Source organism: Nothobranchius furzeri, chromosome 11, assembly GCF_043380555.1.
Source record: "Nothobranchius furzeri strain GRZ-AD chromosome 11, NfurGRZ-RIMD1, whole genome shotgun sequence".
NCBI classification, from domain to species: domain Eukaryota; kingdom Metazoa; phylum Chordata; class Actinopteri; order Cyprinodontiformes; family Nothobranchiidae; genus Nothobranchius; species Nothobranchius furzeri.
The window spans coordinates 25,457,414-25,481,949 of record NC_091751.1 but is presented as its reverse complement, the minus strand read 5'-3'; the positions used below and the strand labels follow the sequence as shown (position 1 = coordinate 25,481,949).

The 24,536-nt window shown below is 43.9% G+C and overlaps 1 protein-coding gene and 1 long non-coding RNA gene across 2 annotated transcripts in view; one reads left to right on the top strand and one right to left on the bottom strand.

Annotated features, from left to right (window-relative positions):
* The window catches only part of ube2e1 (ubiquitin-conjugating enzyme E2E 1), a 37,852-nt gene extending 15,601 nt beyond the window's left edge, over positions 1-22,251 (top strand). Inside the window, exons 4-6 of the mRNA XM_015955769.3 lie at positions 11,679-11,811; positions 19,745-19,892; positions 21,586-22,251. Of these exons, the coding sequence (XP_015811255.1) occupies positions 11,679-11,811; positions 19,745-19,892; positions 21,586-21,683 (379 nt within the window). The 3' untranslated portion in view covers positions 21,684-22,251. The remainder of the gene's footprint in view (positions 1-11,678; positions 11,812-19,744; positions 19,893-21,585) is intronic.
* Positions 1,554-22,719, bottom strand: LOC129164670 (uncharacterized). Its single transcript, XR_008564194.2, has 4 exons — positions 22,430-22,719; positions 10,253-10,332; positions 7,829-7,999; positions 1,554-7,691 (listed from the first exon to the last, which is right to left on the bottom strand). It is a non-coding gene; the product is annotated as an uncharacterized lncRNA (long non-coding RNA).
* Between the last annotated feature and the right edge of the window lie 1,817 nt (positions 22,720-24,536).

Here is a 24,536-nt window from a genome sequence, read left to right as displayed (position 1 = left end):
AGTCGACTTCTTACAGATCATCCACACGAAAGAACTCTGTGTCTAATGGATTCAACTTGGCTTCAGGAGTACTTAGTCATGAGAGAGCGATCCGGCTCAGGCTGCTGGAGTGTATTTTAGTCAGATTTCATCCAGCATTGGCATGACATTTGAATTGTAGATTTCTGCATTCAGTGCTCCCTTTGGATCTTGGCTTCCCTCCTGAAAGCCCCCAGGTCAAAGTGGTAAAATCCCAAGTGTAAGAATTCAATTGAGCCCAACAGTCTTTGTAGCTTGTCTTTGTGCAACAAACGTAGCACCGCGTCACAGTGAATACCTCCACACACCGTGTCTGACACAACAAAAGGTTCCTGTCTCCCCGGTGCTTCCTCCTCATGAGGGGGTTTATGAGTAGATACTGAGATTTGGCTAATTATTCTGCATGGTTCACTTCTTCCACGTATGTTACTGTGAAACATTATCACAGCAGCTAGAAACACTCTTCATTTCCTGCAGGATAAAACACTAATTCCCATTGGGAATATAAAAAGCAGCCGTTTTACAGGGATCATTGGATGGCTTCGTAAAGCCTGCTTCATGATTGTTGGTAATGATGTTTGTCAGCCTTCCACTGATCTGTTAATAGAAAGTGACGGGTGCAGTAGAAGGGTATGTAAATACCCCCACATCTGACACGTTGTGTTAACTCTCCGCTCTCTCAGCCTCCTTGCTTGGGTTCACACTGGTTTTTGAAAATCACCAATTTCCATCAAACCAAACCATATTTGTATAGCATATTTAAAAACTGTATGTCAGTTGACCAAAGTGCTGCACAGAATAAAAACGTTTAATCTAAAAAAAAAAAACATAAAAATTTAAATTCACCTTCGTACACATAAAACACGACTAAAAACAGTCATAAAATAGAAACACCTAAGATCAAAACAGAAAAATAAAACGGCCAATAAAAAATCACGATCATAAATACCTCCTAGATGAGAGCAAGAACACAATAATCAAATCAGAAAGGAAGGAATGAATGAAAGTAATACAAATTCACGCAGAACCATTTGGATTTGACTCTTGTGTCCATCACATTGTTTACATGGACTTCATTCAGACACAAACCACAGGATTGGGACAGGTCTGATTTGGAAATAATTGAATAGAATGGTTTTTTTTCTCCCTTCAAATGTTGCTCACCAGCATGCAAGAAAAAAAGAAAATATGTATGTTAAGGAAAACGACTAAAACAAGAACTCACATTAGAGCTGGGCGATATGGCCTTAAATCAGTATCATGGTTCATTTTGTTGCCCCAAAAACAATCTCCATCTGGATTTAACTAAGCAAACAGGTAGGAGCCTCCTATTGGATAATTACTGCATGAGCAATTATCTTTCAGTTATTTAACCCAGCTGGTGCAATGAGTTGCTTTTCTTAAACAACCATGTGGAAAGACACATCTGGTGGTCGGGGACAAGACGTTCGTCTGTGTGAGAAGGGTCAGATCATTGGCATGCATCAAACAGAAAACCTCTAAGGAGATGCAGAAACGACTAAAACTGGGTTAAGAACTGTCCAATGCTTTATTAAAAACGGGTCTGATGAGTCCAGATGGATCCTGTTCCAGAGTGATGGTGCATCAGGGTAAGAGAGGCAGATGAAGTGATGCGCCCTTCATGCATAGTGTCTACTGTACAAGCCTGTGGGGGCAGTGCTATGATCTGGGCTTGCTGCAGGTGGTCAGGTCTAGGTTCAGAAACAGGATGTGCTCCAAAAATGAGGTCAGCTGACTACCTGAGTATCCTGAATGACCAGGATGATGGCACAGGCATATTCCAAGATGACAATGTCAGGATTCATCGGGCTCAGATAGTGAAAGAGGGGTTCTGAGAGCATGGGATCATTTTTACACATGCATTGGCCATCACAGAGTCCAGACCTTAACCCCATTGAGAATGTTTGGGATGTGCTGGAGAAGACTTTGTGCAGCGGTCAGATATCAGTGCAAGATCGTTGTGGATGGAAATAAATCTTTGCAGAAGCTTATTGAAACAACGCCACAGTGAATGTGTGTTGTAATCAAAGCTAAATGTGGTTGCAACAAAATATTAGTGTGTGACCTTTTTTTTGTTTTTGGCCCAACAGTGTGTGTTGAGCAGTTCACCACAATAACTATAAATGGACGATATTCAACAGCACAGCTGCGGTTAGAGGGAATGGTGACAGTGGTAGATTTGGTTGAAGAGTCTTTTCCCACAAAAATAGAAATTGGAAAACTTTTTTAAATGTAGTCACTTCCGATGGTTGCTACACACTACACGGTTGCCCACCCTTTCAATATTTGAATCGTCCTCACTAGGGATGGGTACCTTTGACATTTGAATCGATCCGGTACTAATTCCCGGTACCTAGGAATCGATACCGGTACTTAACGGTACCAATTTTCGATACTTTTGAGTGTTTAATATTTTTAATTCTCTTTTATAATTAAATATCTATTTTTCTCAATATATAACCATATTTGATAAATATCACAATTAATAACATACAACTGTTTGTATTTTAACATCATCCTTGTAGTTTTATAAGCTGATAATTAAACTGAAGCAAACATCTTTACTGTGAACTAAATTTACTGTGTATCTTCATTCCTTTTACCGTCCTTTTTCATTTGATTTTTCCTACTGGGAAGTTAGAATTTCCGAGGAGAAAGCGAACGCACCATTAGATAATAACAATGGTGGCATAGGAAGCTAACATAACAAGCTAGCGTTATCTTAAACAGTTTATTTAACTGCTGGAGCAGATTAAAACTATGATGCCTCACACTTAGATCGTTGTCACTGGTTTCGTCTTCACCCAATCACCCGTCGCATTTAGTAAAGTGAAGCCAAACTTTAAAGCACGTTCATGTTCTTCTAGTCAGAATTTCGGGAGTTCCGAGAAGAAAGCGAACGCACCATTAGCGAAACGGAAACTAACAAATCAAGCTAATGTTATCTTAAACATTTTATTTACCTACCGGAGCAGATTAAGATGAGGATGTCTCACTTAGATCGTTGTCGCTGGTTTCATCATCACCCAGTTACCCATCACATTTAGTGAAGTAGACCCAAGCTTTAGCGTTCGTTCTTTCTCCCATGTTGCTCTGTTTACAACTGGCTCGCATCGACCGATGACGTAAGGCTGTTGCGCATGCGCAGCTGTCTTGGCAAGTTCTCGTTGTGAAGGACGGGTACCGAAACGAGGCTCCGTTTCAAATGAAGTGAATCGGTGCTCGGTCGGTACTGTGGAATTCGGTCGGCACCTTAAAAAGTACAGAATTCGGTACCCATTCCTAATCCTCACTGTCTTTCCCTTCTTGTTACAGGCTGGATGGGGTGGAGTCACAAGGTCCCATGACTCCACCCCAACCGGTTTGTAGCGCCGCATCTTAAATGAACATCAGCAACGTACATACCCCCCCCCCCCTCCCAAAAATGCCTAATGTGGGTAAAATTCCATCACTAATAAACATAAATGCTAGCCGCAGTGACTGTAGGTGGTCTCCAGAGGGCGGCGGGGGGTAAAGCTTGCTTCCTCTCTTTGAAAGACTGTAGCAGTCTCGTCTAATTGGGAGGAGGGCCAGTTTGTTATCAGAAAACATCCTGCAGTGAAACAGCCGGTGAGTGGGAGCACCAGCTGTTCACACACACACTCACATGTCATGTTAAAAGATGATGTTGCTCATGAAACCGTTTTCTGAGAGAAGGCTGAGTCCTTGGTGTGTCATCCAGACGAGGTTCTCTACAGCAGCTAGATTGTGTCTGGGTGACTGCAGCATGCTGACGATGACCCAGTCAGCAGGGAGCGGTGCTGAGGCTGGCCTTTGGTCCTGAAGCGTAGCTACAGCAGAAGTCAGCTGATGATGGTTTAGAACCAACACACAGGGAGTAAGCTGCAGTGTAGAAGGAGAATAAAGACGTTTTAGGATCCTGAAGGATCAAACATGTCTCGCCAATGTTACAAATGCATCTTTTCAGTTTGTCAACCAACCTTCTACCTTCCCTCACCTGTGTGAAGGAAGAACTATTGTTTGCTCCAGTCAGCATCATGCACAGATTAAACATTTGTGGTAAAACTCTAAATCTTCATAAATGCGTTTGTGCATATTTGTCCAAACGACCTCTGGACTTCAAATGTTCATAAGTTCACTTCTTTTCTGTAGAGCACAGCTGTGGTGAAACCTCAGCTCCCTTCATTCTGTGCAGAAGATTAAGGGACTTCAGCAAAAACGTTTGTTTGAGAGAGAGAGAGAAAAAAAACATGATAAGCAGAGTGTCAGAAGTAGACGTACCCATCTGCTGCGTCAGGGATCGAAGGAGAAACCTAAAGATTTCTGCAGGCCTCCTGCAGGGAGGAGGAGCTGTGAAAGAGCTAATTGTTCACTAGGCCAGCTTCTGCATCTCCTGCTGCTGTGAGACATGTTTGGATTTCTGTTCTTCTGCATGAGTATTTATAGCTGTCTTGTGGTTTGTGTGTTTTTTCACTATGATTGTGGACTTTTTGTTTGTGGAGCAGAAAACTGGTTGGAAGTGTCTATAAATGAACTTACCCCGTGTTGTTGCTCCAGAGGTAACACGGTGGGTACAGAAAAAAACCACCCACTGTTGACTGCTGCTAGTTTTAGAAACATGACCGTAGATGTTGTTACCTGTGAAGCAGAAAGCATGCAACCGCAGCACGATTCCTCAGACTTTAATGGCCCTTCAGTTAATTCCATCAAGAGAGTGCAATGCTGATGCTAGTTTTTTGGCGCTGTAGTTTTCGGATCTGCTCGGGGTCCTGCGCCTGCCGATGACATCATCATACTACAGCAATACCGCTCAGCCTAAATACATTGCTTCTCTTTTTTGATTCTGGTCCTTCACATAGGTTTTGGAAAGAGTTTAGCAGTTTTGCTATTAAATTTGTGTTTCTTACTACCTAAATGTTTTTGATCATGGTAACGTAACTACGTACTAAGTTGTACATCCAGCCATTCATCTAGTGCGATGCCAGAAGGAAACATGGCATCTAATATGGCATCACCCAAAGATGCTAGACCTGCACCCTAAGTACTTTAGACCCAATTTTTATGGTTATATGTTACAAAGTCTCCAATATTTTATAACAACTGGACATCATTTTATTCATTTTCATTTTCAACAGCAGTTCGTTGAATATTTCCAGAGCTTGATGGTAAAAATACACACTGCCACTTTAAACAACTCTGGAGCTTTGAATTAAACACTGCTGCTCCGGCGTTGGCCCGACGCAGACTTTGGCAAACCGGTGGGCTCACAGATTGTAAACAATGACTGCGTCCTCTTTCAAAGTTTTTAAAGGGAGAAAAATTAATGACCCCCCCCCAGCAATCTGTTTCAATGCAACCTTCCTTCCTGTTCCTGTTCTGTGATTACGTCCCTGTAACATTCTTACTTATTGTTCCTTTAAAGAAAAAAAAGATGTTTTATCCTGGTGTTTGAATTAGTAATGCTCCAAATATTCTGAACTAAGTGAAGCAAAAGTGATGAAAGCATGACTTTTATATTTTATGACTTTATATTGAACAGAATCTGTGCCCCTGCCCCTGAAGAATCTGTGGAGTAACGGTCGTTTTGGGTCTGTCGGTGACAAAAATAAGCACAAGTATTGTTTTGGATCAACTGGGGGGAAATCGTAATGCCTGTTTTGTGCCAGTGAAAGATGGGAGTGTTCTGGATTTTTCTCATGATGATCACACGCACCATTTTTGCACCACTTGTACCTCTATACATGAAGCTCTGCATCAGATTTGTCTTGGGTTCACTGTATTTAACCCACACACACATGCATACACACACACATAGTGTGGCGCTGGAATGTGACTCATGGATCAGACGTTAAAATGTTTTAGCTTCACATAGGTCATAATCCTCTTTCAGTTTTGTACAATTTAAGGTTGATTTTTGTAGACTGAAATGTGTGGTTTGCTCAGTAGTTTAAATAAAGACACCATTTAAGGGATTTGGTGTGTGTGTGCATGTGCATGTGTGTGTGCACGTGCATGCGTCTCTCTCAGAGGTTTTCATGCACAACCCTTTCTGCCAGGCCTGTGTGATGTCCTAACAAGCTGTCACAAGGCATCGTGGCTGCTGCCTCACAAGCCACAACTTACACACACCCACTCACTTCGAACATTAGTCACATTCAGCGTTTCTGTGCCAAACACTCCCGAGGAACAGAGTTAGTTCTGCTGGCTGAGCTCTGTGGACTGAGGTGAGCAAACACATTAGCATCATTCCTCTGGAGTCTCTCAGGAAAAGCCCATAATTCTGTTGCATTACATGAAGGTGTGTGTGCCTGAGTTTTTGGCCAGAACTGCTTAAAAGTTAAAAGTTAGAATCATTTCAGCTGTTCTGCAGCTGCTTACGTGATAGCAAGGGTGGGAGACTCCTATCCCCGAGGACCGCCATCCAGGTGTTACCCTGCTCCAACACACTTGATTCACTTGTTCAGTAGCTCATGAAGTTCTGCAGAAGCCTGTTAATCACCTGCTGTTTAAAATCAGGTGTGTCGAAGCAGGGAAACAACTAAAACATGCTGGATACCAGCCCTTGCGAAAGGGAGTCGTCTATACTTGCTGGCACAGTATTTACTTTCAAATCAGAGAAAATGTGTTCATGACATTTTTGAATCCTCTAACATTTGAATTAACTGTTACTAGGGTTGTAAGGGAACACTTATAATCACAGTTCGGTTCATTCTTGGTGCTTTGATGGAACAAAGTAAAAAGGTTTTCTTTGGTGTAAACGTGTACAGTTTTAAAGACATTCAAAATAAAACTTTACCTACAGTAAATTCTACAACAAGGTATTCTCAGATAACATAAAAATGTATAAAATGAAATAAAAAACTATAATACTGTTGATAAAACAGTTTAACATGAATACTTTGGCTTTTTCAGGTGCAACTAGAACAGGCTCAAGATGAGAAACATTTTATCTTTAGGAAACTAACTCACTGTATATCCTTAAAGATCAGATTTACTCATATTTTAGTCTCTAGTAGGAACAAATACCTTGTAGGGTTGTAATCTGGGGGGAACAAAAGTGCTGGTGCACCTGTTTCAGGAACTAGAAGTGAGCCAGATCAGAGTTGAGCTGAACATGGCAGATGTGTAATGAGTCTTATTTCCTGATATTTGGACATCTCGCCTCTGATTGGCTAACAGCAACACAACTCTACCTCTGATTGTTTGCTTAGCAATGTTGACGTTTTATCTCCACAAACAACACAAGCCTGTAGGAGTTCTGCTAATGCTAACAGTTAGCTTCTACTAGCTTGTGTGTTCTCTGCTGTTCCCTGGTTGCTAAACTAACAACAGCCTTTCCCGTCGCGAGTCAGCATGGGTAGGTCCAAATGTGTGGAGCTGCCAGGCATGGCATCCTCCCGGGAAGGCGGGAGGTGGGAGGCATCCCACTCCTCCACCATATCCAGAGGAGCCAGATGAGTTGGCTCGAGCATATGTCTCCTGGACGCTTCCCTGGTGAGGTTTTCCGGGCACATCTAACTCAGAGGAGACATAAAGGAAGACCCAGGACACCCAGGAGGGACTGTGTTTCTCGTTCTGGCCTGGAAGATCGCCTTACGATTCCCCGAAGGAGCTGGCCCAAGAGGTTAGGCTGCTGCCCGAGCGACCTGACTCTGGAAAAGCAGAAGACAATGGATAGATGGATGGACTTGAACACTGAGGGCTTTTTGTGACACAGACTTAAAGCTATTAAAGCAAATTTACAGAACAGGCTAGGTTTTGAACGCAAACACGGTCATTGAACACTCACCCCTCCCCTTTGTTGCCTTTCCTGAGATGCTTCTGCCGGAACCGGAAACCCGAGTAGCCAAAATAAACTTCAAATGGTGTTTTTTTTTGTCCTAAAGTTGAAGTGGTAGCAGCCTGCTGTTTCTCCTCCTCCGATATTAGTAGGCAGAGAACCTCTCACACCAGTGGTGTTCTGTTGATGAATGTGTGAGTGTGTTATGAGTGGAAGACACAGGGAAGTGCGGCGGTTTGCAAGACCAACAACCAGATGCTCCAATGGTTGCATTTGCTCAGAAACGTGTTATTGGCAAAGGTTTTTAGACAAAACCGCTTTATTAATTATTCCCTTTTTTTAAATCTCCAATAATTATACTATGTTACAACGTTGCTAACTCATTCACTGCCAGCGTTTTTCAGAGTTTTTACAGTTTTTTTTAAGAGTCACAGAACGTTGCGCGCTAGTATGATATTGACGCCAAAACTAACAAAACAAAGAGTAGCCTCACCACTTGCATCAGGAAGAATCCGCGCGTTGCAAGCGTTACCTGTTCTTTCATAATCCGTTGTGAAATTGTGATCGTCAGAAGCATTTCTGGTTTGCACCTCACTTTTTTTTACAGCAGCGGCCCAAAACGATCTCCTAATATGTGGATTTTCTGCTGCCTGATCACATGACGTGTAACGTATGTGGATGAAGATCAGCTTTAGAGCTGGGATGTTTGTTCCTACGGTGCGGAGCTCGTTCCGACGCTAGGGATGCACCGATGGATAGCGCCCCTATCGGTTTTGATCGGAATTTTCAAAATAGATCAAAGCAGGCCGATCAGCCGTAGGGTTGTCACGGTAACCAGTGTAGCAGTAAACCCCGGTAAAAAAAAAGTTGACAATAGCAACCGTCTTGTTTTTTAAAGAACTATATTATCTCGGTGGGTTTACCGTGGCTGCGGTGTAGGCGCGGTGACCCTTACCAGCCACCGTATCATCGGCAAAGTTGCCGGTGGCACATGCGCGCTTTGTTGTTTACAACCAAAACTTCTTGAAGCTAAAGCTGAAATAATGGTCAAAGGAGGAGACGGCAGCGCTCAGGAGGACATTTATTATCTCTCAAAGAAGACAAAGTCGGAAGTATGGGCATGTTTTAGATATTTGAAGAATGCCGAGGGACGGTTGATAGAAGACGGCTATCCTGTTTGCAGCACGTGCAGAAAAAGTGTCTGTGAAAGGCAGCAACGCTTCATATCTCATGACACATCTGCGTGACCATCACCCACAACTCTACAGTCAACGCAAGGCAAGCTAACGTTAGCGTTTTAGCTAAAATGCATGATCCGAGGATTTGGGTTGAGGGAGAATGCAACGAGTCGCTATATCAAGCAGCCGCAGCGCCGCCACCTGCATATAAACCGTGTAGCGGACACCCCCATGTTGAAATGACGCTATGCATTACGGGGCTCCCAGGGGCAGATAAGAGTTGGTCTCTCTCCGAGAATAATTATGAATTTAACAACGATTACTGCCTGATGACATTTTCCCACATCTGCAAAGCTCACTGGAAGGACACAAACCGAGGACAATATTTTCCTGATATAGGGTTTATTACTCAAGTAAGGGTAAAAAAGTATCTGATTAGAAGGCTACTTGAGTACTGAGTATCATCTGATCTAATATTTTTAAATGATGACATCAAACAGACATGAAATAAGAAGTTTTGGGCAAATATTGGTATTTTAAAGACTAAAGGGAAAAAATGTAAACAAATAAACAACATAATTACAAAATAACACATTTTAGGCAAAAGTTAGACACAAACTGAGGACAATATTTCCTGACATACTGGGTTTATTTAATTGTGTGAAAGTGTAGCACGTTTAAAAAAAATACCGCGATAATACCGAAAACCGTGGTAATTTTGGTCACCATAACCGTGAGGTTAAATTTTCACACCGTGACAACCTTAATACAGACCATTTTAGATTAGGTTACATTTCCTTTATTCCCAGATTATGTAGTTTGTAGCACTCATTATAATGTTGTAGAAAATGTCTGGCCAGTCCACGTGATCGGTATCGGTGATCGGTATCGGTGATCAGCATTCTTTGATATCTGTATCGATGATCGGCAGCAAAAAAACTGATCGGTGCATCCCTATCCGACGCCCACACAGTAAAAAAAAATGCAAATGACGACTTTTGTCGTCAATGGCAGTTAATGAGTTAATTGTTTCCTCTTTTTTTATCTCCACAATAGCTATACTGTTAGAATGTTAAGAGTCATCAAAAATCGTTTTAAGCTAATTTGTTTTCCAAATTTGCCATTGCAGCTTTAATAGATGGTCACTTGACTACAACACTTTTGTCATTACAACTTTGTTTTGGTTAGTTCAGTATTTCTATGCATTATAGTAAAACCAGTACCACAGAAGTCTGGTTTTCCTAGGAGAGCATACCTTTGATGAGTTGTAAGATCCGTATCCTCTATCGCACTGACAGGTCTGAGGGGATAGATCTGTCTCCACGTAACCCCAACCTGTCAGAGAAAGTTTCACAAAGCTGCAGAGGAAGATGGATAACAGGCAGAGCTCTAAATAATTCCACATGAGAAGTTTAGCTGAAGAACTGAGATAAATGAGCCAGCTGTAGGAGCCGTGAAAGATCTTCCCAGAAGTCTTTCATCATTTTTAGGACAATAAATGTAATTTGTGAACCAAGCCGTCAAACACTGGTTCTTTAGTTCTAATCTTTTAAAGATGACCTAGAATTATGTCACAACATGGATGTGTATAAGATGTATATGATAGATGTATTGGGTCTCAGGCTTTTCTCTTGTATGAGTTAATAATGATGTCTTGGTTTATTTTAGTTGTAACATCACTCACAGCCCTGAAGGACGATCCTGATATGTTAATAGAGTTCCATTTCAATAACCACCTGATATGAAATGGTGAAAGCCATCAAAGAAACCACCACGATGACGAAACAGCCAGTTTCCACCTGATCTGTTTTAGTTTGAAGCGTTTTTAACGTTTACGTACCATCCACCGTGTTTGGCCTTGTTTAGTTGTGTCGATGCCTGTGGGAACAAATGTGTTGCTGCTTCGACTCGCACACACTCGTACACACCGCTCCAAATACCAGACAGGAGCTGTGATGTGACGTGGCTTGTGAGGCTGAGACTCGGCGAGTAAAGAACCTGAACCCATCAAGTGTTCATCCTGCTTGAGGAATCTGTTGGTACAGCTCCTCCATCCTGCTCCTGGAATTCCTCTCTGTGTCTAAACAGATAGGGAATGGGTCTGCTGTTTCACACAAACACACCCACTCACACTCATCTTATGTGCATCGCACACACACACACACACACACACATACACACTCTGCCTCCCTCTCTCTGGTTTTTCTCACTGTGTAAATGATGAAAGTAAAAGTAATACATGGAACCGACAGGGGCATCTGGCCTAATTCCAGTGGAAAATGGGATTGGATTAGTGCGTCTCCCTCACAGCTCTCTGTGTGTGTGTGTGTGTGTGTGTGTGTGTGTGTGTGTGTGTGTGTGTGTGTGTGTGTGTGTGTGTGTGTGTGTGTGTGTGTGTGTGTGTGTGTGTGTGTGTGTGTGTGTGTGTGTGTGTGTGTGTGTGTGCGTGTGTGCGTGTGTGCGTGCGTGTGTGCGCGTGCGTGCGTTTCAGTTTCACGCATTTATTCACAAAACAGAGCCCTGACACTCCTCCCAGTGCTGGGCGGTGCTGGGTCGTCCCACACAACCAGCCTTTGTGATGTTTTTGGGAGATTCAGAGAGAATTAGGTTAAATATTCTGAAGCTCCTATAAGCAGAAACTTCACCACCCTTTCTTTTCTGTGTGTGTTTTTATGAATCAGTGCCGGACCTAAAGGGGACAACATATATGAGTGGAGGTCGACCATCCTGGGCCCCCCGGGGTCCGTGTACGAGGGAGGAGTGTTTTTCCTGGATATCGCCTTCACACCAGACTACCCCTTCAAACCGCCCAAGGTGGGTCATCCCTACAGCGCTGCGCCTCACACCAACCCCTGGTTTAAAACTGAAACATAGTTTTAGGTGACTGGAATTGTTTTACCTCACTGACCACTTCTTTGAAGTTTACTCACCTACAGAAGGCTGGGGATTTGGGGACTTGGAGAAAAGTTCTTGTTCAGCTCTGGATGATTTAGTCATACTCGCGGGTATCTTATCACTCCTGTCTGACCAGACAGTGTCTCAGGGACAGAACAATAAGAACTTGGTCTCTGGCTGATGAGGTTTACGGTTTCTGTGCCGGACCCTAACAAACTATTCAAGATTATATCACCCAGTGTTGCATCACTGAATTACAGGCATATAATTAAGGAAACAACTCACAAAAGTGTTATGTACAGAGAAACAAAATAAACGTTGCATTTTATACCCAAGAAAGAAGACCAAACAGACACTGTAGAGGAGTGGTGTTGCTGTTAGCCAATCACACAGGGGCAACGGTGGCACAGGAGCTAAGTGCTCGCCCCGTAATCGGAAGGTTGCAGGTTCGAGCCCCGCTCAGTCTGTCACCGTCGTTGTGTCCTTGGGCAAGACACTTAACCCACGTTGCCTGCTGGTGGTGGTCGGAGGGACCGGTGGCGCCAGTGCTCGGCAGCCTCGCCTCTGTCAGTGCGCCCCAGGGCAGCTGTGGCTACATTGTAGCTCATCTCCACCAATGTGTGAATGTGTGTGTGAATGGGTGAATGACTGATTGTATTGTAAAGCGCCTTGGGGGGTTCCAGGACTCTAGAAGGCGCTATATCAAATACAGGCCATTTACCATTTTACCATTTACACGCAAGATGTTTCATGGTATTTTACACCTTCCAGAGCAATGGTCTTTTTTATGAAATAAGGTATTTTCGTGAGCCATTTCTTCAACCCTGAAATAAGGTGCTTAGATTAGATCAAACCCCACCCCTCCCCATGTGAATTCCACAATAGTACACAGCTGCAGACCCGGAGACCACAGATTCATGTAGTCATTTTCTTGTTTGTGAATGAATGAGCCGAACCTCTCGAGTGACCAGGTGATAGGTATGGGGGCCTGAATTGGCTAAATTACTTCAGAAACTTCCATGAAACTTTCCCTATTGGCTGATGTGAGTAAATACTCTAACCCCTCCCTTCCAACGGATGCAAATTGTTGTGTAATGGTTGCATAATGTATTTTACAGCAATTGGCCACCGTTATAGCAGACAGGTGCCTTTCCATTCGCTGTGAACCGTCGCGTTTTGAACACGCCCTAGGAGCGTAGGGACGTGTTGCTTAAGTTTCGAGCCTATTTTGTCAACGCTACGCTTCCAGAACGCGTCGAACTCCACAGTTCAGATCGAATCAGACAGGAAGTCAAACACAAATATTGTGTAAACTTTCAAAATAAAAGTCACATGCAGATTTCCAGTTGCTTAACTAGTAGAAAACGTATGTCACTTCTTGTGAACCCTCTGAAGCCAAGGTACACAGAACAGGAAATAAGCTACAAAGCTTTTTCGATACATGTTGATGTTTCTCCTTGCTTGTTATCACGTGAACTCCTTCAGGAGTTTAGTGACTTTCTATCCTCCACTGTGAAGCTGTCCAGACTGGTGATTGTTGGTGACTTTAACATCCACGTTGATGATCCCTCAGAACACTTTGCCATGAATTTCTCCAGCCTTATGGACTCCTTCAGCTTTACCCAGCATGTTTCTGGCCCCACACACACCAGGGGGCACACTCTGGATCTTGCTTTTACCCTGGGTCTAAATGCTGACAGTGTTTGTCCTGAGGACGTTTATAATTCAGATCACCATTGCATTTTCTTTAACTTGTCAGTTTCTGCGTCCCCACCTCCTGCTCGCCGTACGGTTAGTTCTCGTTTTCTTAATGAGAGCACAGCTAGCAATATTTCTGCTGCTTTTGATCCACCCTGTTCTTCTGATAATGTTCCCAGACTCCTTAACTTCTCAGTTTAGCGAGCACTGCCTCTCCATTCTGGACATCTGTCCTGTCAGAACCAGATCAGTTCCTGCAGTGAACCCTACTCCCTGGTTTAATGACAGCCTTCGCAGCCTGAAGCGCCAATGCAGAAAAATTGAGCACTTTTGGAAGAAAACCCATCTCCACGTCCATTTGCTGCACCTAAAGGATCTTCTGACATCCTTTAACTCTGCAGTCAGAGACGCTAGGGTTTCCGATTTTTCCAACCTGGTGTCCCAGAGCAAAGTGAACCCCAAGGTGCTGTTTAACACCCATCAGCAGCATCGTCTCCCCTGCCTCTCCTACAGCCTCCATCCACTCTGTTGCAGACTGTGAGAACTTTTTGTCTTTGTGGACAAAGTCAATAAGGTTAGATCTAGCATCTCTCCTTCAGCCTTATCGCTGCCTCTACTCCAACCAGGCCCATCATCCTAGATATATTTGCTCCTGTTTCTTTGACTGAGTTAACCAAACTAGTTAAAGGGACTTTACGGAGTTTTGAATTTTTATGCTCGTGATTGCCCCCTCAGGCCAAAAGTGTAACGGCAGCTTCAATAGTAGGCTCGTGGACGAGGCACGCATGCTGTACGTGCACACTCCTTAACGAAAATAACAGCTGAGACGGTCCCGTGTGTGTGTGTGTGTGGTGGGGGGGGGGGCGTTCGGAGGACAGAGGACAGGAGAACGTGCAGCTAGTTAATTAAATAATTTGGTTCTGTACCTTTCTCTTCAGCACAGCCGACAAAGGTTTAAGATGGGTCAGTCCGTCAGCTTCACAGTTCATTCCCTTCCCTTGCTTGAAAAATTGTTCCAAAATGAAAGTTGAACCCACATCTTTTTTTTATCTGTGAATTCAATGCCGTTCGGCGAGTCTCAAATAAAAATTTGGGCATCTTACTGTAAAAAAAATACCATTAATGTAAAAAAAATAAACTCTAAATAAATTATGTTCACATCCAGAATCGAACCCGGATCTTTAGCACGAGAGTCTAACGTCTTACTAGGTGAGCTAAATCACCAATAACGTCTTTTGTATCTGTAGCTCTTATATCCTTGATGATAGCTGAAACAACGTTCAAAGAACGTCTCGGAGCAAAAATGGCTATTTTGTTGCTAATTTGCAGGAAATATCTAGAAGAAAGTAGCTAAGGGTCCTCAGAAATGTAGCTAGGTTCATCACTAGGCGTTAGGAACAGCGACAAAGTTGCTGAGTTGGCACTACCTCTCTCTCTGCTGCTAAAGCTACAGATAGCAAATGCTACGAGCTATGCCTGAGCGTGAACGCGCATGAAGCAGCCTGCTCGACCTGAGCATCTCTCTTTTTCTGTGATTTTACAGAAAAACAGGCAATCACAGTAAAAATGCCAGGGCTCATTCTACAGGACCAGGGCATTGCAGGAGAATGTATGAAGAAGAAAGTTATTATTTCTATACATGTTATGACTGTCAAACTTCCATAATGCCCCTTTAACTCTATGAAGACCTCTGCATGCCCCCTCGACATCTGAAGCCGGGCGTACACTGTGCGAATTTTTCACTTTTTTGAGCCGATTTTCCACTCGTGCGAGAATCCACAAGATCGGGGCGAGTTTTGCACCGAGCGTCGTGTAGTGTACAGGGGGTTACGAGAGGCGATTAACACCACGTGACCAGCTACCGATCAGCAATCGTGAGCTCACACGGACTTCTGGAGTGTTTGATATTTTGCTTGTCCCTCGTGAGGGTTGAAATGGCGTAGCGAGCGGCTGCCACCAGTACCAGAACCGCTCACGGCGCATGCGCAATCATGCATCAACACCGCTCGCCCGCTATTTCCCTAATAACACACGTTCGTTTTTGTTTCTACACGTTTTTTTTTTTACTCACAAGAAAGCGTGTTTGTCGTGTTCATGTCAAATTAAACTGATCACAAAACAGAGATTTACTTTATTTCATTTTCCTCATCCAGCCCCCATAAATCCCTGTGTGTCCTCCTGCAGCACTCCTGAAGGACAACAGGCAAATCAAGACAAAAAAGTCTGACGTGTTGAGTAAAATCTGCTATTTTTAGCATATATTTTAGGTCCGACGTGTTGCTACCAGACGTAGAGTGTGAGCAGTCAGGTTGCATCTGAGAACTGGGTCTTACAGTGTGAGCACATGACTCGTGAGATCTGCCCTGCGAGGAAGTCGTACAGTTTGAGCTGAAGCTGAGTGCTACGAGTGAAAAAGTCGCACAGTGTCCGCCCAGCTTTACCCTCATCTTTGTTTAAAAGTGCTTTTCAGTCCATCGGTCCCAGCGTGCTCTCTATAATTAATGATTCTCTGGTCAGGTCCCTGCTTACTTTAAGAATGCTGTAATCCACCCGCTTCTTAAAAAAACGAGTCTCGACCCCTCTCTCCACAGCAGCTTCAGACCCATCTCTAAACTTCCGTTCATCTCCAAGATCTTGGAAAAGGTTGTGGCTAAACAACTCACAGCTGCTCTTGATGAACATAACATCTATGATTGCTTACAGTCAGGTTTTTGTAGAGCTCATTCTACTGAACAGCTCTTCTTAGGGTCTCTAATGACCTTCTGACCCACAGTGATGCAGGAGACTGTTCTGTTCTGGTAATGCTGGACCTGACTGCAGCCTTTGACACTGTTGACCATCACCTGCTACTGGAGAGGCTGAGAAACTGGGTAGGCCTATCAGGATCTGCTCTGGAGTGGTTCTCCTCTTATCTTTCTGAGCACTCCTTTTCTGCGGCCGTCTCCAAGTTTAGGTCCTCCACCACCTCTCACCCATCACCCATGGTGTCCCACAAGGTTCTGTGCTGGGGCCTCTGCTCTTCCTCCTCTATCTGCTTCCTCTTCAGCACATCCTGAGCTCTTTCAAAGGAATCTCTTACCATCTTTATGCAGATGACATCCAACTGTACATCTCCATTAAGCCCCATGAGATGTCTAAGCTGCAGCTGTTACACACCTGCTTAGACTCTATCAAAACCTGGATGGCTGGGAACTTTCTATAGCTGAATGAAGATAAGACTGAGATCCTCATCTGTGCCCCAGACAAGCTGGTTCCCAAAGTCAGAGACTCTCTTGGTCAGGTTGCTTCTCACACCAAACCTTCTGTCAGGAATCTTGGCGTGACCTTTGACCCAGCTCTCACCCTGGATTCTCATGTCAGTTCTCTTGTTCGCTCTTCCTTCTTCCATCTCAGGAACGTTGCTAAGCTGAGTCCCATTCTGTCCCGCTCTGAACTTGAGACTGTTCTCCACACCTTCATCTCCTCATGCTTAGACTACTGTAGCTCTCTTTTCACGTGTCTGAGCAGAACCTCCCTGAACCGTCTACAGGTGGTTCAGAATGCCTGTGCTCGGCTTCTGACCAAGTCCTCCAAACACACCCACATCACCCCGCTTCTCCTCCAGCTTCACTGGCTGCCAGTCAACTTCAGGGTTCATTTCAAGATCCTGGTTCTGGTCTATAGGGCCTTACATGGACAAGCACCATCTTACATTGGTGATCTTCTTAGTCCCTACACCCCCAGCAGGTCCCTGAGGTCCAGTGATCAAAGCCTACTGGTTGTGCAGCACCAGGCTAAAGACCAAAGGTGACAGATCATTTGCTGCTGTGGCCCCCAGACTCTGTAACTCTCTCCCCCTGAGCCTGAGATCAGTGGACTCAGTGGTCTCCTTTAAAAAGCAGCTGAAGACTCACTTGTTCAAGCTGGCTTTTGTGTGACCTTCTTCATCCCCTCTCTCTTTATTCTGCTCTCCCCACCTATTCCACCTTCCTCAGGATCCACTGATTTCCCTCTTTCCTATCCCCTCTCTCTCTTTCTTAACATTTTCTAATCACAATTGTCTATTTTTTGTTCATTTTAAATATATTTTAACCATTTTCTAAGTTCTTTTTTATATTTGTACATTTTTCGTTTTTGTGAAGCGCCTCGTGATTTTTACCTTGAGAGGCGCTATAGAAATGATATTTTCTTTTTCTTCTGATTTTCTGGTACGGTTAGCATACAGCAGCACAGCAGACCTGTTCATCCATGAGACGTTCACTCAACCATCAATCACCTCCTGCTTCCTGCCTTTCATTTTCACATCTCTGGAAATGCCTTGATCTTTAGAAGAGCGACCCAGAAACGGTTCTGGCTGCCTGCCTCCTCCCTCTCTGTACCATTAAAGGTGGAGAAAAGAGGGTTTGGATCACTAGCAGGGTTTATTTGTTCCTAGCAGGAAAGTTAATGAGAAGCACCAAGACACAATGCTGAAACTGATTAGACAGAAAGGAACTTTTCTAAATCAGCAACTTCTTGGATAAAGGTCAAAGGTGACTTCTTGACTCCTGGGCTTATTCTAGGCTCCCCTGGGTGCTCCAGACTCTTTACTTAAGTGTTGACTACTTCAAGTCAATGGGGACCTCTAGCTTTGTCTTCACACTTAGTACAAAATCAACTTGGCTCATCTAAGCCAGCAGTTGTTTACAGAATCATTCTTTTTTGGACTTCATCATATCTACTTGTTTTAATATTTTTACTATTTATTGGTCAGTATAATCCAGCTCAACTCAGAGATTTGTGATTTGTCGCGAACATAATGTTTCAATAATTTAGAACTTTATTGGATACATGTTATGCTTTACAATATGTTAACATCTGTTCTTCGTTTAGTGGTTTCATCCATGTAATGTTTAAAATGCATCTTGTTAAATTTGCATGCACAGTTGGGGGAAATCAAGTCATACAAAACACATTTAAATGGCTCTGAAGTGTTTCTGTGTTAAAGATATTAAAAGGAGCCATATCATGGAAAATCCACTTTTTGGAGCTTTTTACCGTGTGATATTGTCATTTCCTCATGACAAATACTCCCAAACCAGTTTTTGGCTGCATTTTCCTGCCTCAGCTTCAGTTTGCATTCAGCATTCAGAAGATACTAGCCCACTTGTGTCATCAGACATTTCTCCTCCCTGTCACCCCAAAATTCCACTACCTCTGCTCTGCTCATCTCCGCCCCCGCCTTCCGCAGCCGCTCGCTTCCGAACTCAATTTTTACTGCTACCCGCTCTACAACGGCTCCGCTCCGGTGCGGAGACATGAGGTGCGCAAACAGGCATGCGCGGGATTTTCGAGATCTTGCGATACAGTCCGAGCAATAAACGCGGAAGTTAGATCCAAACACCCGTTGTGTGGGAGAAGCATCGAAACGAACTGTTTAATCTGCCCATCATTTGTGTTGAGAGATCAGCAGTGTTTGGATCAACAAAGGGCGACTACTTTGATAGTGGAAACTGTATTTACGGCTTATTTTTGTGCATTTAAAGTTCAACCGCCATTGATAGTTGTTAAAAGTTGTTAAACCTGTGCATATGAAACAAAAAACGCCTTTTGTTTATCGATTTATTGTGAAATAACGGAAGTTGTGCTTGCTCCCTTTCCTGTTGGGCGGTTGTGATTTCTGTCCATTGACTGCGGAGGTGCTCCGGCGTCCGGCAAAAATAGAATCGATCCTATTTTTGCCGGAAGGCGGAACGGCGGGCGGCACACTGCACCCCACGGCCGCAGTAGTGGAACAGCTCTGATTGACTACAATGGGACCGATTTTGCTACGGCGTTCGTGCCGGAGCGGAGGTAGTGGAATTTTGGGGTGAACCTGGTCCGGTGATGGGGCGTTTTCTCGAAGCGGGCGTGGGCGGAGCTTAAACTGAAACAAACCATTTTATTTCCAGGTTTACATTCAGGCTGACTAAAATAACTCGTATTTAAGATAAACTACATCTCAATAGTGCCAACGGTTATATTTATATTCTGTGCTTGTTTTTGCTCTCAAAGCTTTAATATGATAAGATATGGAACCTTTAAAAATTCCTTTCTTACGCGTTTACTGAGTCATAAATCATGAATGTTTACTATACAGAGAAAATTTACCCCCAGAGCCTAACATTGGTCATCCATGTTGGATTGTCTCTTCCAGGTAACGTTTCGTACGAGGATCTACCACTGCAACATCAACAGTCAGGGGGTGATCTGTTTGGACATCCTGAAGGACAACTGGAGTCCCGCCCTCACCATCTCAAAGGTTCTCCTGTCCATCTGCTCCCTGCTCACCGACTGCAACCCTGGTGAGCGTCGGCTCATATTTCTCTCTGACTCTAGCCTCTGTTAGCTTGACTGATGGATTGTCTTGAGTTTTGCCCTTTGATGTTTGCAATAATAAGTAGAAATGAGGTTTAAAATATTATTATGATAAATGACCCGCACTTGTATAGCGCCTCTCAGAGTAAGGACTCCAAAGCGCTTTACACTACAGTGTATCATTCATCCATTCACACACGCATTCACACACTAATGGTGATGAGCTACGATGTAGCCACAGCTGCCCTGGGGCGCACTGACAGAGGCGAGGCTCCAAGTTTAAAGAGACAATGTGTAGTTTTTACCATAAATTTCTGGAAACATCCATCAAAATGTTGTTGAAAATGAATGAAATGATTCCCAGTTGTTGAAAAATATTGGTGGCTTTGTAACATATAACCATAAAAATCAGGTCTAAAATACATGGGAGTGGGTCTAAGTCTCTAGGCGACGCCATGTTTCCTCCTACGGGAGCCCATGAGGACAAAATACATTTACTGATTTGTAACAAACGATTACAAAACTTTCGTCATTCTTAAATGTTGTTTTACACATTTACCTCTGTACCTCTGACGGGAAAGTCTGATGTGCTTGGTAGCAAGCCGAAGTTGGCACTCCCCAGGGCTTTTTGACCCTAACGGGCATCCGTTGGTAAGGTCAAACTCCTACACAAAGATACTGCTTGCTTGCAACAACTTAGGTAACTATTGCCCCCTATCGCCAGGTAAAATACACACTGTCACTTGAAACTGTGATAGATCAAAGCAACAACGCATCACTTCCTGCTCCTTTAAATTGCCCCGCCCGCTTCTGCATCAAAACCTACATGTCAACGCTGCTGGTGACAATCTAGCAGTGGCTGCATATTTGGTACCTCAGCCTGCCACTATGACTTTATAATGATTTTTGACTTTATATAATACAAAACATCCAATATAACAATAAATGTTATTACACGGGTCCAGTTCAGACCAGATCACTGGATGGGAATAAACACTGGGAGATTCTTCTGAAGGTTTAACTCTTTTTTTGTTTGTTTGTACATATTTGCATCATTATACAGCAGCAAGGTGTTTATGAGGTGCATCGTGAAGGGAAGAGGCAAACGAGAGGGCACTTCATAATTTAGAGATTACACATTGCTGTCTATTCATCAATTAGCCTAATAATGAATTTAATGGAGCATTTTGTGCATTAGAATGTAGAGGGAGAGATGGTGATAACGAAATGGAAAGATAAATGGAAAGGGCTTGATATAGGTTTAGAGAGATGGAGAAATAAGAGAGATGCAAAGGTAAAGGTAGAAATAGAGAGAGATGGTGATTAAGGTTGGGCAACTGGATGAATTATTTGACCATCGGTGATTGGCCAAGCTCTTCACATATCATTTTTTATGAGCGGTATTTTATGTCTGGCAGATGGGGCATTGCAAACTTCTATGCTGAATCAGCACCTTTTTTGCAGTACTTGTTCTGTGTACATATAGATATTACATATCATTTGAAAGATAGGGTTCTTGTCATTCCAATGATATGTTGCAGTCAAAGATTCAAGCAAAACCTTAATTCAACACCCCCCCTCCCACACACACACACACACACACACACACACACACACACACACACACACACACACACACACACACAGTTTCTGACTTCGCTCTTGGTTCTTGTGTTCCAGCGGACCCTTTGGTGGGAAGCATCGCCACACAGTACCTGACCAACAGAGCCGAACACGACAGGATAGCCAAACAGTGGACCAAACGCTACGCTACATAAACCAGCACTGGTTTCTCACACACACACACACACACACACACACACACACACACACACACACACACACACACACACACACACACACTTTCTCCTCTGGAATCTATGGAAGCACACACGTCCCCGTCGCCCAGACCTGAGATGTGAACTGTTATTTGTTCCATGCTGACTTGAAAAGCTTCTTTTTATACAGAGTCTATTGGGATTGTATTTTCCAATTCACTGAATGTTGATATGGTCATAAAAAGCTTTAATACTGTTCTTGTTCTTGTTGATGTTACTGTTCTTAATGCATTGTTTATAACATTATCTAAGTGTGTAATATTCATGTTTCATGTGGCGTAAAAATGTTCAGACTGAGTGAGTGTGATTGCCCCCCCTCAGCTGATGGTGTATATTAGTGCATGGCACCAGGGTTTATGTTCCAGCTGTGTTTTCATGCTGTTGTTTCTGTCCCAGCGGACTTGTGGCATGGAGTGAGCCTATCATCATGTGTAACAGTGGATAGTTTGCTGTACATATAATGCCTTGTGAGACCGCATAACTCAAATAAACACTGGTTGTAATGTGATGGTGTCTGTTTTAATGCGACTGGGAAAATCAGCTGTGCAGAGGAGATGTTACTGAGATATTTGATTATTTACCGTCAGCAGTTATTTTAAACGGCACACAAATACAGACAAAGGCGAAAGCATCCGTTTTGCTTTAGTGGTGATTCGTGATATTCCACCAGCGGCTGTTTTACTCACAGACTCGGGAAATGAACATGTTGAGAGGTGCAGCAGCTGTGTGATCAGCCAGGCGCTCGCTCAGCCGGGTGCTTCGCTGATTGCAGCCACTCTGAGGGAGCTGAAGACCGAATAAACCACTGAACAAACTAACGTGTTGATGGCCTCTTCACAGCAGCCAAGCAGGGTGCTGCGGTTTCAGTTCCTCGCTGCCTGGCAAAATCAGCAAAGTGGAGCAACAATGGGAGAGTTAATTATGGTTGACACATAGAGGGGGGATGGGTAGCTTTCATCCTCCTCCCTCCTCCTTCACACGCTGCTGCAGCAGGAGGAGTCTGGCACGGCGGGAGACGTTTCTCACACATGGTTAAAGATTTGCAGGAATGACTGACTGGTGGACATGAAAAGGGCAAAAGTTTGAGGATGGATCACAACACAAAGGAAGGACTCGACAACAACAAACACTCAGCTAAAGGTGTAAAAGTGAACCTTTTTATGTCTTTTAACCAAATGAACGTCACACAGCACAATGGAACAAACTAAATGTGATTTCACTTTTATTGTTATTGGTTAGGGTTCAGGTTGGTCCCTTTCCTCTTATTCTGGTCTGGCTCTTTGAGTCAGTAGCCTTAGCAGTCAAGCCTAAACTGTCCTCACCTCAGCAGCCTCCATCAGCTCCACCAGCAGGAGCCCTATGCATGGACGTAATTTTGGGGGGGGGGACAGGGGGGACATGTCCCCCCCACTTTTTCCAAAATCAAGTTTTGACCCCTGCACTTTTTACCATCCAAAAACAATATTACGCTATATTAAATTGACACTGGTTGAGCTCTAAGACCAAGCGGAAAACAGCCGTTTGTGTTGAAACCTGTTTCCCATTAGAGCATACTGTAAAGATCCCCCCCGTGTCCCCCCCACTTCTCAAGTGGAAATTACGTCCATGTGTTCCCTGGCCAGTCTAGAGATATCTATACATAATTATATCTCCATCTTCAGGGTAAAATTCCACTCCAGATTGACTTAGAATAAGCCACAGCTGATGGCTAATTGTCTGTACTGTCCTACATGGCTGCGGTGCACTGGACTCCAGCAGAGTCTCGGCTGCGTCTACAGCTGGCTCAGCCCTAACCTGCCGATAGGAAGTGTTACGGCTCAGAGCTTCTCACCTCCTTAAAAAAACCTCCCTTTCTTCTAGTGATCGCTGTGGACAGGAAACCCTCCAGCCTGCTGTAGTTTCTGTGTTTGCCAGTGAGTCTACTGTAGGGTTGGGCGATGGGACGAATGGGACTGAGCCATTACGGTTGTTTTTACAAGAGGCGATTTGGTTTATTTTTTTGTTTTTTGTTTTTTATTTGTTTGGCCGTGAGTACGTTTGTTAATGACTTATGCAGGTACGCAGAAAATTTACACGTTATGCACAGAGAACACCGCAGAGGTAACAACAGGGGGCAGCAGCAGCTCAACAGGTTGAGCGGGTTGTCCAGTAATCGGAAGGTTGCAGGTTCGATCCCGGCTCCGGAAAGGAGAATTCTGCTGTTGTGTCCTTGGGCAAGACACTTAACCCACCTTGCCAGCTGGTGGCAGTCGGAGGAACCGGTGCCGCCTGTGCTCGGCAGCCTCACCTCTGTCAGTGCGCCCCAGAGCAGCTGTGGCTACATCGTAGCTCATCCCCACCAGTGTGTGTGAATGGATGGATGATGCACTGTAGTGTAAAGCGCTTTGAAGTCCTTACTCTGAGAGGCGCTATACAAGTGCGGGTCATTCATTTATCAATCAAGAAAAGATTTCCATCAGCGCATCTGAGCATCATCTCACACTTTCTCCGCATCTCGCTACTGATGGTGTGAGCAAGCTTTGTGCTGAAGAGGAACTCTGAGCGTGTGTGTCAAGTGGAAAGTGGAAACCCTTCTATCTTCCAAAGAGTCTGGTAGACTTCTGGTTATTTCATGTGGAAAGGTTTTCCTGATTTTAAAACTTTGGCTGAAGTAGCGTTTATTATTCAGCACTCGCTTCGAGTCCAGTCACCATGGCAACAGAGCGCGGATTCATCCAGAACAGCATTTAAACAGCCACAAGTCTGTCTGAGGCAAAAAAGCAGAACTTCGTAACTTCTTCAGCAAACTCCAAA